We start from the raw sequence: 22,584 nt of genomic DNA, 5'->3' as shown, positions 1-22,584 counted from the left end.
GATGAATAGATCTTGTCTCTGTGAATTTAAACCGGAGACAAATTTACATTTTATTATTAACTTTTTATTATTTCATTTTATTAAAAGTTACATTTTATTAAAATCCCCAGCGTATTCTTGTCATGGTTTGGGTAGAGAGATGAGGTTGCAGGACTCAATGCTGCAGGAGATAAGGGCTTTTATTAAAAATAAAACAAAATAAACAACAAAAACTACCCCATGGGGGGAAAAACAGGTTGGCAAGGCAAGGCAAGATCAGGACACATCCAGGGTACTTCAATGATGAACTGCCACAAGACTGCAAACACAAGGAGAATATATATGAAGCAAATGAGGAGGGTAAAAAGGGAACACATGTGGGGCAAATTAACCAATATTTAGGTAACAAGATGGGTGGGATCAAGACAATTGACGACAGCACATGGCACACAGGAACTAAGACAAAAGCAAGAACACAAGCACATGGCCAGCAAACCAATCACAAGCCATGTGAACATACAACTAATGAGCGAACTCATAAGCTGGAACATGGAGCACGAGTGTCCGGACCCCGACACGAAACCAAAACTCAGCAGGACATGATTGCCGGGAAACGAACACCACACTCCAACATGAAACAGGACACGCAGACGAGAGCTCTCGAAGCAGTCTTGAAGCCGCGCGCTAACATGAAAACAATGACATGACGGGAGTGTCAGGGCTGTCATAAAACCATGAATAACACTAGACTGAAGTGACAGAACCCTGACAATACTACGCCTGTAAGGGCACATAAGGTTAAATAGGGTAATTGACATATATTCAACAAATAAATATATAAAAATATATAAATCAGTTTTGACAGAAACCCACGAGGACACCCATGAAGCATCAGTCACAGACTCCGAAAAATGTGCATCTCTAATCTCTCCGTAACAACTTGCTAATAACCTGTGGATTCTTCATAATAAAGGGAACGTTGCTCACAACAGTCATTTTGAAGTCCGACAGAGATTCTCTTGAAATTTATTTTCTGAAGTCGATGAATTTTCTGCACAAGCGCTGCTTTAAATGAGATCAATTAGGAGACAAAACCCGTGGTTGCTCTGCTAGGACACCTGTGGGAATTTGACAGGAACTGGCTTCAAACATCTTTTAATAGCACCTTGGGATCAGTTAGCCAAGTCAAGTCAAGTAAGCTTTATTATAGTGCTTTATACAATACTGGTCAAACAGGAAAGGCAAACAGGAAAATAGTTAGTTGAAAGCAAATGATTAAAAAAAATGGTTTAGAGAAGGGAACTTAGATAATGTGTATATGCCACTTGCATAGATATTTTCTGAAATTAAACATTTTTTATGTGTCCAAATGTCTCCAAAAATGTTCTTCATCCACTGAAGCTTTTTCAGACATTTACTGTTAAAAAAGAAATCCCAAAATAGTTACACAAACTAAATTAACCATAATATAAAAGTATATCTTTCAACTAAGATAAAACTAAAGATATTTTGTTAGTCGATGTTTCATTTAGTTTTAGTCTTTTTTTAAAATATGATTTATATTATTCTGTTAATATTTTCTGTTGTGTACTTACAATACAGATTTCCGATAGATTAATATAAAAATTGTCACTTAAAGTAGGTCACTATAATAATTATTTGGCTTTTTAAAACTTAATTTGTAATATGGAAGTATAATTTTCACATAGGATAAAACAACAACAACAAAAAACATATTTAAATGGGAGGTGTTATTTGCTTTTAGACAAACTTAACGAAATAGGATTTAAAATGCACTTTAAATGAAAGGACACCGCTTATTCACTTTTTAGTGAAATTTATTCATGAGCAATCTGTGGTTCTTCTCTCCACAGGCCTTTGATGACTTCATCTTTGCATTCTTTGCTGTGGAGATGGTGGTTAAAATGGTGGCCTTGGGTATATTTGGTCCGAAATGTTACCTAGGTGACACCTGGAACCGCCTTGACCTCTTTATCGTCATGGCTGGGTAAGTGACAAACCACAAAGCTGAGAGTCCTAAATCTAAAATCGAAAATCTAAAACATCAACTATTAGTGTGCGATTCCTAGAATTTGATGATTCATTAATCCCTTAACTATTACAATGTTTGTTTATGTGTGTGCAGATGTGTGTTTGTTTAATGTCAAATCCAGTTTTAATGTCAGGCCAAGTTTTAATGTCAAGTCCGTGTGTCACAGCTAAGCTCATGAATGACAATTACCACCAGGCAAGCATCTCTGTGTCTGTCTGTATCTTGTTTCTCTTGTCACTTGTGCTTTCATTGACACAGTGATTTGTAGTTTTCCTCTTTTTCCAAAAGTCAGCTCAATCTAAAGTGCCTGATGAGTCATTAAAAATCATTAAAACGGTAATGTGCTCTGGTGTGAGTGAGGAAGTAACAAGTTGGTCATTAATTTGGATAAAGGTAACACATTCCTGAACCATTTTGGGATGCTTCAGGCTTCTTTGCTAGTTTAACCAGCTAGTCTTCCTTAGTAAATCTCCTTTGAGCGATAATGCTGGTCAGTCAGGTGAAAAGTATGCCTATAACAGAACAAAAGCAATGCTAAATGGTATAATGTGAAATTTATGTTGGCCTATGCATCACCTTAGTGAGGTGAACCTATGATTCTGAATCAATATAGTAACATTCAATTTTCCCATGCTGTTGTGTCGTATACGGATCATCACACAGCATGGGAGTGCAAGAGCAAGAAAGAGAAATTATAACTAGTGCTGTCAAAATTAGCGCATTAATGCCTGCAATATTTTTTTTCAGTTTAACACATTTAAAAACTGCAGCAGCTATTTCCACTAAGTGTAAATAGCGATAGATGCTATTTACACTAAGTGAATATAGCAGTATTTTTAATGATGTGCTATTTAAGTTAAGTGCAAATAGCTATAGATCATATTTACTATCTATTTTCTATGTTAAAATAGCAAGATTTTCTGCTTTTTATACTAGAGGTGTCAAAATTAATAGTTTCTTCGATGCATCGTGATGCAGACAAGGAAGATTTGGTATCAGTTCAGTAATAGCCCATTATCGATTATATCCCAACCGATTATAAAATACTGCCGATAGGGTGACCAGATGAGATTGGCTGAAATTCGGGATGGGGGGCGTTCTTGGGTGACGGGATCGGGGGCTTATGATATTAGACTTTGTAGCCTATAATAAAAGATAATGAATTTCAAACCTTAACTAAACACATTTTTATTCAAAGATCAACAGTCTGTCATTAGTCTTTATTCTGCCACAAAAAACAACAACATTAAAATCATAAACTCAAATGTCATTGTAAAAATAAAAAATAAAACAATGACTGTTGTTACAGTGCGTAAATCAGACCTTTTTTACCAGAAAGGCTAACGATAATAAGCTTAAACGAAAATAATGAAATAATTGTGTAGAGGAGTATTTTTTGTACACAAAGCCGCGAACTATCAATCACTCCTGTAAGCGTGCATCACTGTCCTCCTCGCAGCTGCAGAAACTTGCGCTTTCTTTATCAAGCTTTAAAACAAAAAGGGGACAAAAAGGCAATATTGTCTTTGTGCATATAGATTAATTAGATAAATGAATATCTAAATTTGTGCCTAGATGCCTACAGTATTTTTTGAGAACTTAGAAAAAAGATGCTGCAACCAATTAGCAGCCGGCGGGGGATGGTTGCAGGACGAATCAACCTCAGCAGACAGTTTTTAATGTTTATCAGACAATAACTACTCAAGATTTTGCTTTAGTATAATTTTCGGGACAATTAGGTCCAGATTCGGGATTAGGGACAACAGTTTAGATTTCGGGACTGTCCCAATAACAAGCAGAGGTCGGGACAGGCAGCAGAGAATCACAGTCGGTATAAGCAATCCAAAGTCAAACACGGAAGGATCAAACACTAGTAAAACACTCGGAAATGCCAGACAGAACTAAACAAGACTTTGCAATCATTGACAGTCCAAACACCGTATATATATGGGAGTGGTAATGGGGAACACCTGGTAGTGATTAGCCCTAAGCACGGGATTCTGGGAAATGGAGTTGGAATTGAATCCTGAGTGAGCCCTGAGTGGAGTGCCCTCTACTGAAGTTCATGGGCTCTCCAGCTGACGATCATGACAGACATGATGATCATAACCAAACCGAACCGTGAGACCGGTGTCGGTTCACACCCCTAATTTATACTACTTTTTGTAAATAGTTGCAATTATCTTCACCTCAGAATTGTAGTACATTATGAAACAGTACGCAATAATAATGAGTGTAAATTTTCATTTTAATTTTAATTATTAAATGAATGCCACCTTTTTGGGACAATAAAGCCTTCCCAACACCAACCGTAACCCTTCCCCGATTTCAAGTTTTTTATTGAAAATAAAGGCCAGTGCATTGCGATATGAGATTTTAAAAGGGAGCAAAAAAGAAAAAAATACTCAAACTAGTGTTGATCAAATCAAAAAGTGCATGTCCTATCATCAAACTGATGTTTAACGAGCATCTTTTTTCAGTCTTGACCAAATCAGTGTTTATTTTATTAAAGCACTATTTCATATTAAAGTGCAAATAAAACTACGAGCGTGCAATGTTGTAGCTATGTATTCAGTTAAGTCATGAAGGTGTGATTAATGCTGCCTTAAAACTGTGCAGTGGTTTTAAAAACTGTCCTGGAGCAGCCCAGTCTCTCTCATCTAACACACCCTATTCAACTCGTCAGCTCATTAGTAGAGACTTTAAGACCTTAAGTGGATCAGAAAAGGTAAAGAGTTTGGATGCATGTCAGATCCAGGTCATGTTCAGCAGGGGCGGATCTTAAAGGTTTAGTTCACTCAAAAATTTTTATTAGCCTATAAATTACTAACCCTCAAGTCATCCTAGACTTTCTTCTTTCAGACAAATATTTTTGGTCAAGATGGCGCCACTGAATTTCGTACACCGTCCAGGTCGCTCCACTTAGATTGTGTTTTTATTTACTTCTGTACTTTCTTTTGCTCTCTCTTTTTACACACACATATCGTCACAGTGTCCAATCTCTGGAGAATAAGATGGCGATCTTAGAGCCAGGATAAGTTTCCAACAGGACATTAGGGACTGTAACATCCTTAGTTTGTCTGAAACATGGCTTATGACCTCGGTCCTGGACACTGCTGAAACGCCATCTGATAACTTCTCTGTTTTATGGATTGACAGAACGGTAGAGGCCGGTATATTCAAGGGTGACGGAGTGTGTTTCATGATCAACAGGAAATGGTGTGACCCTAGAAATATCTCCACACTGTTGCGCCCCTGCTCGCCTCATCTGGAACATTTATCCATTATTTGCAACCTATTGCACCACAGGCAGACACAAGCTTGGCCTTATCTAATCTTCACGATATGCTCAGTGGTTACATTAACAAAAATGCTGACGCTGCTTCTATCATTGCATGGGACTTTAACAAAGCCAACCTCAGTCAGGTCATGCCACACTTTTATCAACATGTATCCTGTCCAACCAGAGGACTGAATACACTGGATCAATGCTACCCTCAGTTTAAGAATGCTCGCTCACTACCAGCTTTTGGCCAATTGGACCATATCGCCATTTCCCTTGTTTAAGAACCCCCATGCAGAGAGTAGTGCCGCAACCGTGGTAGCACGACTCTGCTGATCAGCACGTCAGGAAGCAGGAGTCAGAGCAGCGATAATCATGTGATCACTGTGTTGGAGGAAGAAGTTCGAAGGGCCCTAAAGCGAGTGAACATCAGGAAAGCAGCATGTTCTAATGGCCATGTTCTGAGGTCCTGTGCTGATGAGCTCACTGGTTGTTTACATCTATTTCATCTATTAGTCCCTAGCTACCTCGGTGGTTCCCACCTCCTTTAAAAAATCTGTCAGCATCCCGGTGCCTAAGAACAATAACCCCTCTTCCTGAATGACTATCACCGAGTTGCCCCTTTAAGAAACTTATAAAGAACAACATCTACTCCTCCATCCCTGATACTGTGGACCCTCTTCAGTTTGCTTATCGCCCCAACAGATCTACTGAAGATGCCATCTCTCACATCCTGCACTCTTCCCTCATGCACCTTGCAATGGGAACTATGTAAGCTTGCTTTTCATAGACTATAGTTCTTCACTTTGCAACTGGATTACTTGATTACTCTGGATTACTCACTGGAAGACCTCAAGTCGTGAAAGTAGGCCAGTTCACCTCCAACTCCATCACTCTGAATGTAGGAGACCCACAGGCCTGTGTCCTGACTCCTCTGCTGTACTCTCTCGTGTCTTCCAACAGCTCCACATCTATTATAACATTTTCTGATGATACTGTGGTTCTGGGCCTTATTTCCAACAATAATGAAGCCGCATACTTGGATAAGGTAGAGAAACTCACGTCATGTTGCCAGGACAATTGTCTCTCTAAGAATGTGAATAAACTGCTGATTGTGGATTTCAGGAAGAGACAGCAGTGACCCTATACTCCTCTTATGATCAGCAGGACCCCTGTGGAGAGGGTGAACAGCTTCAAGTATCTTGGTGTAAACATCTCTGAGGACCTGACTTGGGCTCACACATCCAAACTCAGGTTAATAAAGTCAGGCAAAGACTGTACCATCTTTAACAGCTAAGAAAATTCAGGGTTTCACCAGCAATCCTGAAAACTTTCTATTCAGGGGCCATAGAAAGTGTGTTGACTCAGTGTATTTTAGTGTGGTATAGAAACAGCTCCAGTCAAAACTGCAAAGCCATGCAGAGAGTTGTGCATTTAGCTGCACACATCTCAGGATCTACTCTCCTCTCTCTGGAGGATGTCTACCTCAAACGCTGCAAAAGCAGAGCTGTTAAAATCATTAAGGACTCTTAACAACCCTGGTAACTGTCTTTTCATTTTGCTGCCATCTGGTAAGCGCTTCTGTAGCCGGATGGCAAATCTGAGAGATTTTGGAGGAGCTTCTTCCCCCAGGCCATCAGGCTCCTAAACTCAAACCCAGCCTCTTAATATAGACATGACTTCACTTAATTATTAGTAAGATACTTAAAGGGTTAATTCACCCAAATAGCAAATTTATGTCATTAATAACTTACCCTCATGTTGTTCCAAACCCGTAAGACCTCCGTTTGTCTTTGGAACACAGTTTAAGATATTTTAGATTTAGTCCGAGAGCTCTCAGTCCCTCCATTGAAGCTGTGTGTATGGTATACTGTCCATGTCCAGAAAAGTAAGAAAAACATCCTCAAAGTGGTCCATGTGACATCAGAGGGTCAGTTAGAATTTTTTGAAGTATCGAAAATACATTTTGGTCCAAAAATAGCCAAAACTACGACTTTATTCAGCATTGTCTTCTCTTCCGTGTCTGTTGTGAAAGAGAGTTCAAAGCAAAGCAGTTTGTTTTATCCGGTTCGCGAACAAATCAGTTGATGTAACCGGATCTTTTTGAACCAGTTCACCAAATCAAACTGAATCATTTTAAACGGTTCGTGTCTCCAATTCGCATTAATCCATAAATGACTTAATCAGTTAACTTTTTTAATGGCTCCGGGGGGTGAAAAAAGGAAAACCAGTCTCCTCCCAGAGCTGTATGAGAGACTTTTTTTATGGATGGGCACTTTTTATATAACTTATTTTGGACTGATGCATGCAACCTACTGAGTGCCATGAAACAGCTTGAAAGATCAAAGACAATTTGTAATATAACTCTGACTGGATTTGTCTGAAAGAAGAAAGTCATATACACCTAGGATGACTGGGTGAGTAATGTATGTGCTAATTAAAATTTTTGGGTGAACTAACCCTTTAAAGCAGGCAAAATAACCTACTGTAACAACTCAACTTCTGTAATGTCTCTTAATGAAAGAACAAAAGAAAAAAGAGGAAATCAATAACATTTAGCCTTAGTGTTTGATAAATTTACTAAATTTCCTACTTGCTGAAGGGCACAGGTAGCTAAATATGACAATTATTATAATGGGTTTATGTGAATATTGTTTTATGTTTACTCAAATTAGAAGTTGTTATTTTTTTAAAGTCTAATAAATGTTAAAAAATGATAGCTCTCAATTATCCCTACTGTAATGTTGAATGGCTATAATCAATGGTTAAATATAAGGGGGGAAAACTATTTTCATAGAGACATCAGTAATTGGTATCAATGACGTTTGAATTTTGTGATTCATTTGTGAAACATTTTAAAATGTCCATTGTTTTGTTATATGCATCTGTTCATAAAAAAATCCTGAAAAAAATTATTACAGTTTCCACACAAAAAAAAGAATAAATGCTTATTATTATTATTATTATTATTATTATTATGTATAAATAAAACAGATATTATAATCTTAATTCAAATATCATAATATTAATTATCTTGCAGTTTATAAAAATCGTATGAATAATTAAATTAATATATTGAATGTCATTGAATGGTGGAATAAATATTACTAATATGAGTATGGTTTATATTATAATTATTGTATATTAATTTAATAATTATATTATACTGAATGTCATCATTAAATGGTTGGAAAATATATATTACTTTATTATTCTTTATTATATGTATTGTTCTATTGTGTTGCATTACAAGTTCATTGAAGTTAATTAGTGTTGCTTATGTTTTAGGATGTTGGAGTATTCTTTAGATGGTCATAACGTTAGTTTCTCAGCCATCAGAACCGTGAGGGTTCTCAGACCATTACGAGCCATCAATAGAGTTCCCAGTGAGTACTGTTTTCCCTCTATTTGTTTGCATCTGTGTATCTTTCTTGTTTCTCTCTTAGTGTCACTTTTAATAGTGCAGCTGAGTGCCCACAGTCCAACATCTCATAGTTTAATGGACCACAAAAAATACTCAAACACTCATACACTCATACACACACACGTCTTCAGAGAGGTACTGGTATATGTTACAGTCATGGATGGAGTCCAGCAGTGTCTGTTTTGTTTAATGTACGGCGAGACAGTAAATTCTTGAAATGCCCAGATATTCTTACCATTTATAGCTCACTCTTTTTGTCAACATATACCAAATAAGTGTGTGTGTGTGTGTGTGTGTGTGCGTGTGTGTGTGTGTGTGTGTGTGTGTGTGTGTGTGTGTGTGTGTGTGTGTGTGTGTGTGTGTGTGTGTGTGTGTGTGTGTGTTTAACAAAGCAATAATAGATTTTGGACTCAGTGAGGAGTGAGAGCCCTTGGCTGTTAAGTTTCCAATTCGATTATTCTCAAACCACCGAGCATTAGCCAAAGTCCTGCAAGTTTGTGTGAGTGTGTGTTCACTTCTTGGCTCAATTACTGAATACACATCAGACACTGAGAGAATTTGTTCATGAGGTGTGTGAATAATCAGATCAGAGCTATCAAAGTTAAATATAAGACTACGGCTTCATCTGTAAATGTGTCTAGTGAACCTCGATGGCTTTGATGCTTCATTGCACATGTTATTAAATTTATGTTTGTGACATCATGTATCTTTGTCTCGTAGGTATGCGAATCCTGGTGACGCTGCTGTTGGATACTTTACCAATGCTCGGGAACGTGTTGCTTCTTTGTTTCTTTGTGTTTTTCATCTTTGGGATCGTTGGTGTGCAGCTGTGGGCGGGGCTGCTGCGCAACCGCTGCTTTTTTGACAACAACGTCAGAATGTGAGTGCAAAACTAGTGCTTTTTAATGCAAGTTACTCAATATATGCAAATTGGAGGGTTTGCAAACTGCTGCTGCAGCCATAAATACACTGAAACCACATGGGTATGTTCCTCTGCGGAACCTGTTTATGTTACGTCATCAGATGAAATAATGACTTTAGGGGGCTTTGAAGGCCACTGTCCAGATTTTAATGAGTTTAATTGAATTGAAGCTACATTACTATATAGTAAATAATATAAGCTTCTTCCTCAGTTTCTAAAAAAAACATTAGCATGTTTACAGTAATGCACTTACAATTAAAGCTTATGAGGCAAGTGTGCTGGAGGCTTTAAAGCGAGAGTTCACCCCAAAATGAACTTTTTGTCTTTTACTTCCCCTCATGTTGTTTCAAACCTATAGGAGTTTCTTTTTTTCCGTTGAACACAAAAGAAGATATTTAAAGAAGGCTGGTATTCAAACCAGTTGCTGGTAGCCATTGACTTCCATGGTGTTAAAATGCATAATTACAAATGATGTAATATTTATTAAGCACATTGCAACAATGCACAGTATAAAATAAAATTCAAACTAAAAATGTATCCCACTCATGTGTATATTTAATAATAATGTACAGGCCTACTGGCCTGCAGAAAGGTTTTAAAATGAACAGTTCTCTCATAAAAACAAAGTGCATTTAGGTGAAGTGCATTTGAAATTTTTCTATGTAGGACTAGAAAGTGCATCGAAAGATCGAAATGTGAAATTAAAACCGCCAGTAGGTGACAGCAAGTGAATGTTAATGAGAGAGTCGTTGAGATTCAACTGATTCATTCAAACGGCTGATTCATTCAGAAACAAAGAATTTGACTGTAGGCGTTTCTCAATGTCAATGATACTTCCTTGGTAGGACTGATCCTTCCAAGTCACTTCCTTCAGAGGCTAGGTGAGATTCCTCTTTAGCATACAGAGAACACGTAAATGGAACAGGCTAGCAAGTGCACGTAATTGCATCATTACGTCAGTGAAAAGGTCCGTTTGAATAACGCTGTGAATGGTATCATTAAATTACTTTGGACAACTTAACTAGTTATTTAGAAAATAAATGCTAGGGATGCACCGAAATGAAAATTCTTGGCCGAAACCGAAAACCGAAAAAGAGAAAACCAAGGCCGAAAACCGAAACCGAAACACCGAAATAAATTATGCCAATTATTAGTACCATTGCATTTATTGCTATGACCGTGTACTAACTTTACTAAAATTAAGACATTGCAATTGCATAAATTAATATTAAAGTTTCAAAGATAATTACAATTACATAACTTAGAAAAATAAAAAAAACATAAAAATGCATAATTACAAATGATGTAATATTTATTAAGCACATTGCAACAATGCACAGTATAAAATAAAATTCAAACTAAAAATTTATCCCACTCATGTGTATATTTAATAATAATGTACAGGCCTACTGGACCTGCAGAAAGGTTTTAAAATGAACAGTTCTCTCATAAAAACAAAGTGCATTTAGGTGAAGTGCATTTGAAATGTTTCTATGTAGGACTAGAAAGTGCATTACTTCTCCATTTGGCAAGACTGTTATCACCTCTGGGGATGGGGACTTCAGACAGATAACCATCTAGCTGTTGAGCAGTTGAGCTTGTCATCTGCCTGACATTTGAGAAATATTTGAGAGAGTGTATTTAAATAGGGCCAGGGCATAAATAAACATTTTTATCAAATTAAAGCAGAAATCTAGCAGAAAATCTAGCATAAATATGGCTACAATCTGATATTATGTATGTATATATGTTTGTGTGTGTGTATAAGAACAAAATAGCCAACGTATTATTATTATTTGAGGCACTTTCTTGCAGAATTCCACTGAACATATCAGACAACGATGGTGCATGCCACTCATCTGGTGCAGAGACCAGTCTTTTCTGCGCTCTGATCTCAGTCTCCTGCGCTTGGCACTTCTCCGTCTCCACGCGGGTTCTCCGCATCCAGCGCGGCCTTGATCATTTCTCGTGCGCGCTGCCTTATTTCCGCATCCAAGTAATGGTCATTATAACGCGGATCAAGCACATTCGCGATTAAGTGCAGAGGATCCGACAAGATCTCAGTGAGACGTGTGCTAACAGACTCTATAAGACTGTACTTTTCTTTGTTTTTACTTCGTGGTCCGTCTTAATCTCTTTGTTAGGAGACGCTTTAGTGCTGCGAATAAAGGAATACGAAGAGAGAGAATGTTCTCACTGGTGTTAAGTGAATGTCGCGGGGAGCTCGTGGTCTTTGCTATGCAGGTGCACGTGCAGGTCGCGGTTTCTGTTTGCGTCATCACAACATTTCGGCCGTGTTGTTTCGGTGATAAAAGTCTATCGGCCGAAAACCGAAAAGGCCATTTTCGGCCGAAAATTTTCGGTGGCCGAAATTTCGGTGCATCCCTAATTTTTGTTTTTTTTTATTTTTATAAGTTATGTAATTGTAATTATCTTTGAAACTTTAATATTAATTTATGCAATTGCAATGTCTTAATTTTAGTAAAGTTAGTACACGGTCATAGCAATAAATGCAATGGTACTAATAATTGGCATAATTTATTTCGGTGTTTCGGTTTCGGTTTTCGGCCTTGGTTTTCTCTTTTTCGGTTTTCGGTTTCGGCCAAGAATTTTCATTTCGGTGCATCCCTAGTTTTTTTGTCATCCCATGGAAGTCAGTGGGGTCTATTAACTGTTTGGTTACCAGCATTCTTCAAAATATTTTCTTTTGTGTTCAGCATAATACAGAAACTCCTATAGGTTTGAAGAAACTTGTGTGCTACAGTAACAGACCTGGAATTACCTTTAAATGTGGAAATCAGCTAAGAGGCATATATATTACAGCAAAGCCAACTATAAATGCTTCTCTTTTTTATTGATTTGTCTGATGCAGAAAAAAGATATAAATTCTCACATTACATTTGCCATAAGGGCCTCATTGATCATAGAGAGTTTGCAAAGTAAAGAGTTTAATAATGAGTATTCATAAAGGCAATTTGCATCAGTGAATCATTTTGACAACTGTCCACCCTGATGTACTGCATACCAGAAAGAAGCCTTGACCCATTCAGGTGCATCACTGGTTCTCTCCAACTCCCTCCCCAAAGCCCAACATTATCCAAGCAACGTCTGTTACAATAATGCTTCTTTCACTCAAATTATGCTGCCCTGTTAAAAATCCAGCTCTCTTGTGCATACAACATTTATTGCATTGTCTGTCAAAAACCACTTGCAATATCCAATTCAGCACATGTACATTCAAACCTCAAAAAAATTGGCCTTTGCTTACAGTTTTTCTCAGTCGCTTTGGTACATTTCTCGAATCATCCTTGAGATTTGCAAAACAGTAAGTGCATTTCTTAAAACAACTCGTACAAATAGCAAAACACCATGGATTACCTGCAAAAGCCAGTCTCTTGCTCAAAATCCTTACATGTCAGTGCCATCAGAATGAAAAGTCCTTGTGTCATAGTTTACGGATAAGATAGTCAAATTGCTTAGTCATGTTGTCAATAAAAAAGTGTACTCTGGATGGATGTTCTGATGTAAATCATGGCAACATTTTGGATGACAGTTACTGTATTGAACAGTATGCCATATGCTTATGTATGCCATATATCCATTTCAAAAGTAAACATTTACACATTACTGTATGTGGAATATTGATTGAAAGAGACTGGATAGAATTCCCAGTTACACTTTTACTAGTGGTCTGACCCAAAAAATAAAAAACCATTGTGATATAGAAAAGGAAAAAACAATACGGGCACAAAGATGAAAATAAGTCAATTTTCAGAATTTGTAACTCTTGTGTTGTCCTCTGTCTATTCAGTATAAGCTTTCCAACTGAAGATTCATGAGAGGAACCTTTGAGCTATTTCTGAGAATGGTTTATCATTGGTTTATCATCTAAATTCTCTTCATTTTTGTTGTGAAAACCTGACAACCCTGGCGGAAGTTCAAGAGATCATGAACGAGGCATACTGGTTTTACGGTTTAACTGGTGGTGACTGTTACTGACCTCACATTGATTGAGACAATGGTAGCTTTAGCAACATTAGCCTTACAGAGATCCAAGATTCTTTTGAAAAACAAAATATGATGCGTGATTGGTTTGTAGTCTGGATGTTTCTGAATGAAGCTTGGTATTGATCCCTCTTTTAGAAGCAGTCTTTGCACAACTCCAGTGCTGAACTGACCCTTGTTTGTGAGGCAGTCCGATGTAAAATGTTAGCACAAATGTATAGGACTTTACAGTTTTTTTTTCTGGGATATTTCCTTCGAAAATGAAAGTTAACCCTGTCTTCAACGTGTCTGAAAACTCCTATGTTCACTGGTGCATCCCAACACACAACACTTTTAATGGCTCTTTGGCGCTGACATTGTATCTCCAGCAGCTACAGCAAGAGAACCGTAATGGTGGACCACAGCTTCTCATTCAGGGCTGTATATGCTTATAGGGCAGAGAGCATCATAATGGGGTGGGACTTTCACCGACTATGTCATGATAGTAGTGGGAAACATGGAACTGCGTGGAGAGACTGTTTGTGAATTATTAGAATTAAAAAACAATAAGTGGGTAGATTTTTACCATTATACGATCTTTGTTTTCACATACTGCGGCCACACAACTGTGTTCAAACATCTTATAAAAATGATTTTTGCATTCTATAGCACCTTTAATAAGATTCCAGGAAATATTGAGATATGATTTTTGTCATTAAAACACATCTTTAGCATTAACCCTGTTACTATTATATATTAAAGTATATATAAACAAAACAGTTTATGGTATCTTCCTTTCAAAAAGTGAAGTTACAGCCTCCTTTTATAAAATATTTTTTATTGTTATTTTAAAAGTACCTTAAACACAAGGCTTATAATGTCAGATTAAACTAAAATAGTCAACCTTGTTTTCTTTATGAAGGCATAATTGTATTACAGTGTATACTGAAATTAATAAAATGTCACATGGCTTTAAATTTTACAGCCTAATTTATTAACTATATTCTTTGCTTGAATATTTAAAATCGTGCTTACACTTTAGAATAAAGAATAGAAAACAAGAGTTTTCCCTAAACAAACTTCTTATTAGTAAGTTAGTTGTTAAGTTTAGGTATGGGTTGGGTTGAGGGATCTAAAATACAGTCATGCAGTATAAGGTATTACTATGTGCTTTATAATTACTAATAAACAGCCAATATGCTAGTAATATGCATGCTAATAACTAATTAATATCGAGAATTGGTCCTTAAAATAAAGTGTTACCAAAATGGTTTACATATTTACTTTTAAATTCCCTTGTAAAACTTGAAAAGGCACCCGTTTCAGAGAATGACCTAGTTAATTAATGTTTACCATGGCTTGCAGCACAACTACAGAAATTGACAGTCATATTACACCTTTTTAAGGTGTGAAAATGCCTTTCTGTGCAAGGGAATCCCGTGAGATGTGCAATTTTGTCTGTTTGCACATCTGCTTATTATTTTTGGAGCTTGCAGCTAGTTCTGTTGCCCACATGATTTGACACTTTCATAAGGAGTGCACTTCTTTGTAAATTAATTTTTGTAATAATTAAAAATAATTACTTTTTAACAAAGAAAAATGACTATGCTGACTAATTACCATTTCAAGACAATGCAATTTGATGTAAAGACTTTATAAAAGCTTTCTTTCTTTCTTTCTTTCTTTCTTTCTTTCTTTCTCTCTTTCTTTCTTTCTTTCTTTCAACAAGATTCTCAGGAATTTTATAAACATAATTAAATAAAGAAAAGTAGTCATATTAGTGTCCTCCACCCGTCCATCTTTCAATCCTCCAAAATATATCACTGTGAATGTATTAAATACAGAACTTGTAAAGTAAATTCTTTCTCATTTCTATCAGACCTTTATTAAACTGCAAATTATCTGTGTAATGCATTCAGCGCAAGAGCTCGCAAAACAAGAGGGAATTTTTATCTCAAAGGCTGCAAGACTAGAACTGACAAATGTTCTGGTTTGGATCCAGGCCCTCTGAATGCACTGGCTTAAAATCTGCAGTTGAAAATATATTCAGTTGTAGCTCAATATTGTGTGTTTGGTTTTTTTGTTTTGGGGGGGGGGGGGTATGAATCTAGTTAAAATTTATGTTGCATGATTTGACGAAAAAATAAAAGTACAAAAAGAGTTTCTGATGAATTAACTAATACATGGGCCATTTCTCAGATTTCGATAGATATATTTAGTGCTGTGTATTTGTATTAATTAGTGTATAATTTAACAGCAAATTAATTGAATAAGCAGAATTTCTTTTAATATAATTGCATTGGAAGGACTGTTCCAGAGGACATTTAGGATTGTTTTGGGTTGGACTTAAATTGGATGCATTTCTGTTAAATGAACTTGGCAGCTTTAGGCTCTGAAAGCAAATTGAAATTTTAATGCAGTGCAAGTATGCAGCTAAGTTTCAGATATGGTAAGCAACATATGAGCCAGTTATCAGGCCATTCTCTTCAACATCCTTTCTTAAAACCTCATATAAACATGTTTGCAGATGATGTGATTACCTAATAGAGCAGCTTTAAGCTCCTCTGGCTCTCTCAGTTTAATAAGAAGGATGTGAGACAGATTAAAGTAGAAGTGTGCTTGGCTCAAACGGTTTGTAAATGCGCAGAGAACAAACTGCTCCACACTATCACACATTATTATGTAGCTTTGAGGTGGTGATTGAGGGATGCTTCTGTTAGCATTAGTCAGAGGAGTCTTAAGCCTATTACGCTGCTACAATGAAAAATAGAAACTTCATATAAAAATATAGAGGATCTTTCCATGTTCACATAGAAACTTGCTGTAATTTGTACCGTAAATGTTTCAGTAAGTTTTACAGCGTAGTGCTACTGTAATGAGTGCAAATCTGAACGTATTTCAGCAGTTTTTATATTAATTTACAAGTAAAATACAACTAATGTATTCCATGATGAGTGATTAATGGCTTGAAGCATTTGAAATATTTTGATTGGTGTGTTTTAAAACAGGACCATTTATGATGGTTTGAATCTGTCATGTAAAGAACTGATGGATATTAGTGTTTTATTAGTATATAATTTAACATCAGATAAATTGCTGTTAATGAATTTCTATCTATAATTGTATTGGAAGGACAGTTTAATTACACAGTCACAATTGTTTTGAATGGGATATGAATTGGTTACATTTCTGTGACAGGAACACAGAAGCTTTAGGCTTTGAACTCTAAATCAAACGTTTTATACAATGCATTGCAATTTGCAAATATTAAATGTCAAGTAAATTAGCATTCTGTTTTGAGTTCAGTGCAGTAATAAAAGGTACTGTCATGGTTCTGCCTTCATGTCCTGATTTTCTTCTAGTCTTGAGGCAGGATCATGACAGGCCCGTGTTTTGTGTACAAGCACAGGGCCTTGTCTTTGGGTCATGTGCTTGTGTTGTCTCGTTTCCCTTGCCCCGCCCCCTTGTTATCCTAGTTTGTTCATTATTGCCTTACCTGTGCCACCTGTTGTGTCTTCATTAGTCTTCCTATTTATATCCCCTAGTGTTCACTGTCTTGTGCGGTTCATTTTGATATATTGTTACATGTTAAAGTGTTACACTTTGCTACTCATTGTCTCACTTTGAAGAGTTGTTGTATTTCCTGTGAGTGTTTACCTGTAGTCAGAGTCCTGTGTTAAGAGTATTTTGTTTATTGCTTGTTTCTAGTATTGTTAAATCATCTTGTCTTTGCCCTAGTCATTGTTTTCCCCTTTTTGTTATCATTAAACCCTGTGTTTTGTGCATCCTGTCTGCAATTGAGTTCATCCCTAGCCCCCACATGACAGGTAAACATCAGTCACAAAGGTCCATCAGTCTTATTATAATTTTTTTTTCTTAAGGATGTACAGCTTTAAATTAATAGGCGGTCTATTAATAATAAATAAATAAAGCAAATGAATAAATTATATACAATCAGAGAAATAAATAAACCTCATTATGTCGAACTAAATATTATATGAGACAATGAATGTTGAAATTGCTTCTAATAAATAAATAATGAGTGAAATGAATCATTAAAATCAGTTTTTATTACAGTGAATGTGAATCTCAATCCAACAGAAAATATGCATGATGTAAATTGTAAGATGCAGCCAAAAAATTCAAAACCTCTGAGGTGGAAAAGACAAAATCACTCTTTAAAAAATTATGATTGATGTGTTTAAAGCTCGCTACTTGTCATGCCAGTTTAATTTTATGTTAGATCATGCTTTATCTAGCACAGTGATCTTCAAATCTGGCTCGCGAGATCCAGTTTCCTGCAGAGTTTAGCTCTGACTCTAATTAAACACACCTGCCTGTGATTTTTTAATGATCCTTAAGACACTGATTAGCAAACTCATGCGTGTTTGATTAGGGTTAGAGCTAAACTTTGCAGGAAACTGGATCTCACGAGCCAGATTTGAGGATCACTGATCTAGCATATGTGCCAGTTAAAAAATTATTGTGATTCGAAACAATTGTGATTGTGCCATGAAACAGTCCTTCCAATACAATTGTAGCATAATACAGTATCTATTCATTCAAAATCCAATCAAAATAATGCATCACACACAAAAAAGCTGCTTTGTTTTTTTTTAAATGTCTGTTCAGTTGTATTGTAGTTTTTAGCTTTAGTTTTCACTTATTCTTTTTTAACTTTAGCTAAAATTAAACTAAAAGGAGAAATGAAATGTAAAACGTGTACATTTTTGTTAACACTTGATAGTAAGATTCTATTTGTTAACATTAGTTAACATGAACTAACAACAAAAAAACTTCTAATGTAGTTATTTATCTTAGTCCACCTTATTTTAAACACATATTAATAGATTTAAAATCCATATTTGCATCTATATATATATATATATATATATATATATATATATATTTATACTTTTTTTTTTTTTTTTTGCTAATAAAACCGCACAATTCATGTGTCTCTACCTAACTTACTGCATATGGTCTCTCTGCAGGCTGTATAATGTTTCAGAGTCTGTGAGTGAATACTACCGACTGGACGAAGCAGATGACATCCCCTTCATTTGCTCCACCACTCGTGAAAACGGAATGCTGCACTGCTCCAGCATCCCCAAACGCAGAGTTGGAGGGGCTGATTGTGTACTCACGGCTGATAATGTCACAGATCTTGTTTTCAAAGATCCTCTTCATCATGGATGTGTAAACTGGAACTTGTATTACAACCACTGCAGTGCAAGCGAACACAATCCGCATAATGGGGCTATCAACTTCGACAACATTGGATATGCTTGGATTGCTATCTTTCAGGTGTGTGCGTGTGTTTGTGAGTCAGTGAAAAGAGTATTGAATGAATAAGTAAAAAAACAAAAATTCGGAAGGCAGGTCAGGAATTCAAATTGTTTTCTACTCGGATGAATTTGTGTTAGAGATCCGCTCCAAGTTGTTAATTAACATTTTCGCTGAGTATATATATTCAGTCTGGCTGTTGCCATTATTGTATTTTTTATTTATTTTTTTTATCCTCACTTATCCCCTGTGAGACACTTTCAGAGTCTGAAAATGAAGTGAATGGTTGCCAGGGGCTACAGCAAGAGCGAATCCTCTTACATCAGTAACCAACTTACCTGTCCTAGGAAATCAAGTTTTATCATGTTCCATTTTAATCTAATCTTTAGGGCAACAATATTTATCATATTCTTTAGTAATCTGATTCTGGATGGACACGGACATTTATCAGGTTTCCGACTAACCACAGCATGCGTTTATCATTCTATAGAGTTTCCTGACCTAGTTTTGTGGAAGCCATGTGCACAATATGTGAAAGTGTCCTATGTATTTAGGCACTTTAAAGTGCTGTATCTTAAGCATTACGTGAATGTTGGATATTGTAACCTGGGTAATCTTGTTTGTGTTTTCTCATCAGGTCATCACTTTAGAGGGATGGGTGGATATCATGTACTATGTCATGGATGCGCATTCCTTTTACAACTTCATCTATTTCATCTTTCTTATCATTGTAAGTGCGCAGTACTTAACTAACTCATACATCTTCCTCTCTTTTAACCTCTGCTGGAGTCTCTGCTTTCATTAGTTTCATGGCAGTGCTTTTTTTTTTTTTTTTGCTATCATCAGTGGTGTAATTTACTCGTATAATTATTCTTGATAACTACTTAGAGAAATGAAAATTCAGAGAATTTGTAATTGAGCAGTATTGAAAATGAATGCTTGTACTTAAGAAACTTACTGCAGTACTACACTAATGTACTGGATTTCTAAGGAGAGAATCATACTTTTTATACAATCTTAGACCTTCAAAGTACATATTTAATGTCTTTTTAAGTCTATAATTGTGGAAATTAGAAAATACCCATTAAAACTACCTATGCTTAAACTTACACTACCGTTCCAAGTTTGGGGATGGTACGATTTTTTGTTGTTTTAGAAAAAAGCATCTTTTGTTCACCAAGTATGTGTTTATTTAATCAAAAATACAGTATAAATCAGAAACTCGATGAAATATTATAAAAAAAAACTGTTTTCATATTTCAAAATATATTTACTTTGGTGATGCCAAGCTGAATTTTCATAACTCCAGTATTCAGTGTCACATGATCCTTCAGAAATCATTCTTACATGCTTATTTGCTGCTAAAGAAACATTTCTTCAACTTGAAAACAGTTGTGATGCATTATGTATTTGTGAAAAGTAAAGTGGAAAGTTTTGAAGAAAAAAATCACTTACCCCAAACTTTTGAACGGTAGTGGAAGATGTATTTTTAGATACATTTTTACAGTTTAGTGTTCATAAAGTGTCATGCAAATCTCAATTGTATGGATTAGAAAGACTGAAGAAAATTCAAGGTCGTGAAAGACAGTATGCATGAATACCCAGTTACAGAACATCAGTATTCCATGCATTTTGTATTCTTGCAATGTTTTTGGACTGTTGTTTTCTCTGTTTATATACTCATATCTTGTTTTGTCCACAGGTAGGCTCCTTCTTCATGATCAACCTGTGCCTGGTCGTCATAGCAACACAGTTCTCCGAGACCAAACAACGTGAGAACCAGCTGATGCAGGAGCAGCGGGCACGTTTCCTTAGTAACGAATCCACCTTAGCTAGCCTGACCGAACCAGGATCCTGTTACGAAGAAATGCTGAAATACCTCGTCCACGTTTGTCGTAAACTTTGCCGTCAGGCCGCACGTCTCTATGGTGAATTATGCCACAAGAGTCACAGTGGTGTGGCCAATCCCAGCAGCTCCCTCTCAGTGGGTGGGACTAAAAGATATTGGAGTGACAATGGGACAAAAATGAGTCCGACCCAATACTGTATGCTGCATTATCATCATCCTCATCGGCATCAACATTATATCAGTAATGGCATAGAAATGAAAACTCTTCAACTCGACAGAGATGCTCAGAGTTCCAAAAAGACTCCATCGCTTCCACTTGCACTACAGAATTTAAAGGGTTTGAGGCTCGCTATGAACTATCCCACCATCCTGCCCTCTAAACTATACACAAACTCACATACTCGCTCACATTTGACAGGTGGAGTCAAAGCACCGGCTTTCCGTCATGGACTGAATAGCAGGAAGATTTCTGTTTGCAGTGGATACCAAGATACTTACAAGTTGCAGCACGGTAAGAACATAGATAAGCAGAATTTTGTTATCTAATACAATTACATATTAAAGTAACACTTTATTTTTGAATAAAGTTTGAATGCCACTTAAGAAATTATACTAAGTAACTCTGCAAGTGCATGTCAACTTATTCTACAAACCCTAACAGTTTACTAATACCTGCTTTAGTTATAATTAGTAGAATGTCTTAAATGGACTAACAAAATAAAATGTATTGTATATTAATTATGGCTTAAAGGTACAAATTATTATTAGGGCCACTGTACATAAAGCATATTACATGAAATATGGCAATCTCTATGCAAAAACAGAAATGTTTTTGGCCCTGCTGTCATGTTTCAAATTTGACTTTGGGTTTGTGGATTAAAAGAAAATTCTGTCTCTGGGTTTTAATGAAACCTAATAACATAGATAATGGAATTCCTTTTTTTTTTTTCTTGGATTTGCGCACTTGACATGCCCTAATAATTCCAAATTGAATCGAGGGAACCGTCTACACAAACACACACTCTGTCCAGTCATTATTTTGTGCCTCTTGACTTTTGCCTGAAATTACCTGGTGAGGAAATCTTGGGATCTTTTCAGCATTTTAGTCAAAATGCATTCATAACTTTGATTTGTCTCAGCATCTTGTGGGTAAAGTACATCCTCGCCCACACTTCTGTGCAGCTACATTTAATAGATATAAAATTTTAGCTTGCAGTTTATGGTCAGGTTGCCCTTTGAACAAATCAAACTTTGCCTTTTTTGGCAAGCAACAGCGGTGTGGTTTGAATGTCAGCAGCCATTAGAAATTCCAATAGGAACCTTGAAAATATTTAAAACTAACAATTGAAACCTAAATTATCCCAATGGAAAACATATCAAAGGGTTGTAACACACACACAAAAAAAAAAGACAATGTCAGGGATCTGCAAGAAATGAGACGCAAATGCAGAATGAGCAGACAAGGGTATTTTATTAAAACGTAGACTGGAACAGCTGGGGGAATTTGCAGTGAAACAGTTCAAACAGATAGGCAGGGCAGACAACAATACGGGCAGGAGGGATGACCACCAAGACTGTCCGAGATGACCACGAGCTCAAGCACAGAGGAGGCAGCTCCAGAGGAGATACAAGAAACCCCTAGCTTCAAGTGAAACTTAAATGTCACCAGTCTAGTCGCCAGGTAGAGACTCACGAGACTTGACACGTGAGCTGCTTCCAGGCAGTGGGGTTCAGTGGCCAATCTGAGTGTGGGCAAGACGGGACAATAAACGAAAACAAGACGACACAGACAATTGAAAACAGT

At 36.5% G+C, this 22,584-nt stretch overlaps 1 protein-coding gene across 1 annotated transcript in view; it reads left to right on the top strand.

Annotated features, from left to right (window-relative positions):
* Window positions 1-22,584, top strand: part of LOC127987422 (voltage-dependent T-type calcium channel subunit alpha-1H-like) — a 59,903-nt gene that overhangs the window by 2,733 nt on the left and 34,586 nt on the right. The window contains exons 2-7 of the mRNA XM_052589777.1: window positions 1,854-1,987; window positions 8,604-8,701; window positions 9,460-9,619; window positions 18,640-18,952; window positions 19,569-19,661; window positions 20,634-21,291. Coding sequence (XP_052445737.1) covers window positions 1,854-1,987; window positions 8,604-8,701; window positions 9,460-9,619; window positions 18,640-18,952; window positions 19,569-19,661; window positions 20,634-21,291 — 1,456 coding nt within the window. The remainder of the gene's footprint in view (window positions 1-1,853; window positions 1,988-8,603; window positions 8,702-9,459; window positions 9,620-18,639; window positions 18,953-19,568; window positions 19,662-20,633; window positions 21,292-22,584) is intronic.

Source organism: Carassius gibelio, chromosome A1 (assembly GCF_023724105.1).
Source record: "Carassius gibelio isolate Cgi1373 ecotype wild population from Czech Republic chromosome A1, carGib1.2-hapl.c, whole genome shotgun sequence".
NCBI lineage: Eukaryota > Metazoa > Chordata > Actinopteri > Cypriniformes > Cyprinidae > Carassius > Carassius gibelio.
The sequence above is the reverse complement of the archived record's forward strand: the minus strand, read 5'-3'. Positions and strand labels throughout refer to the sequence as shown.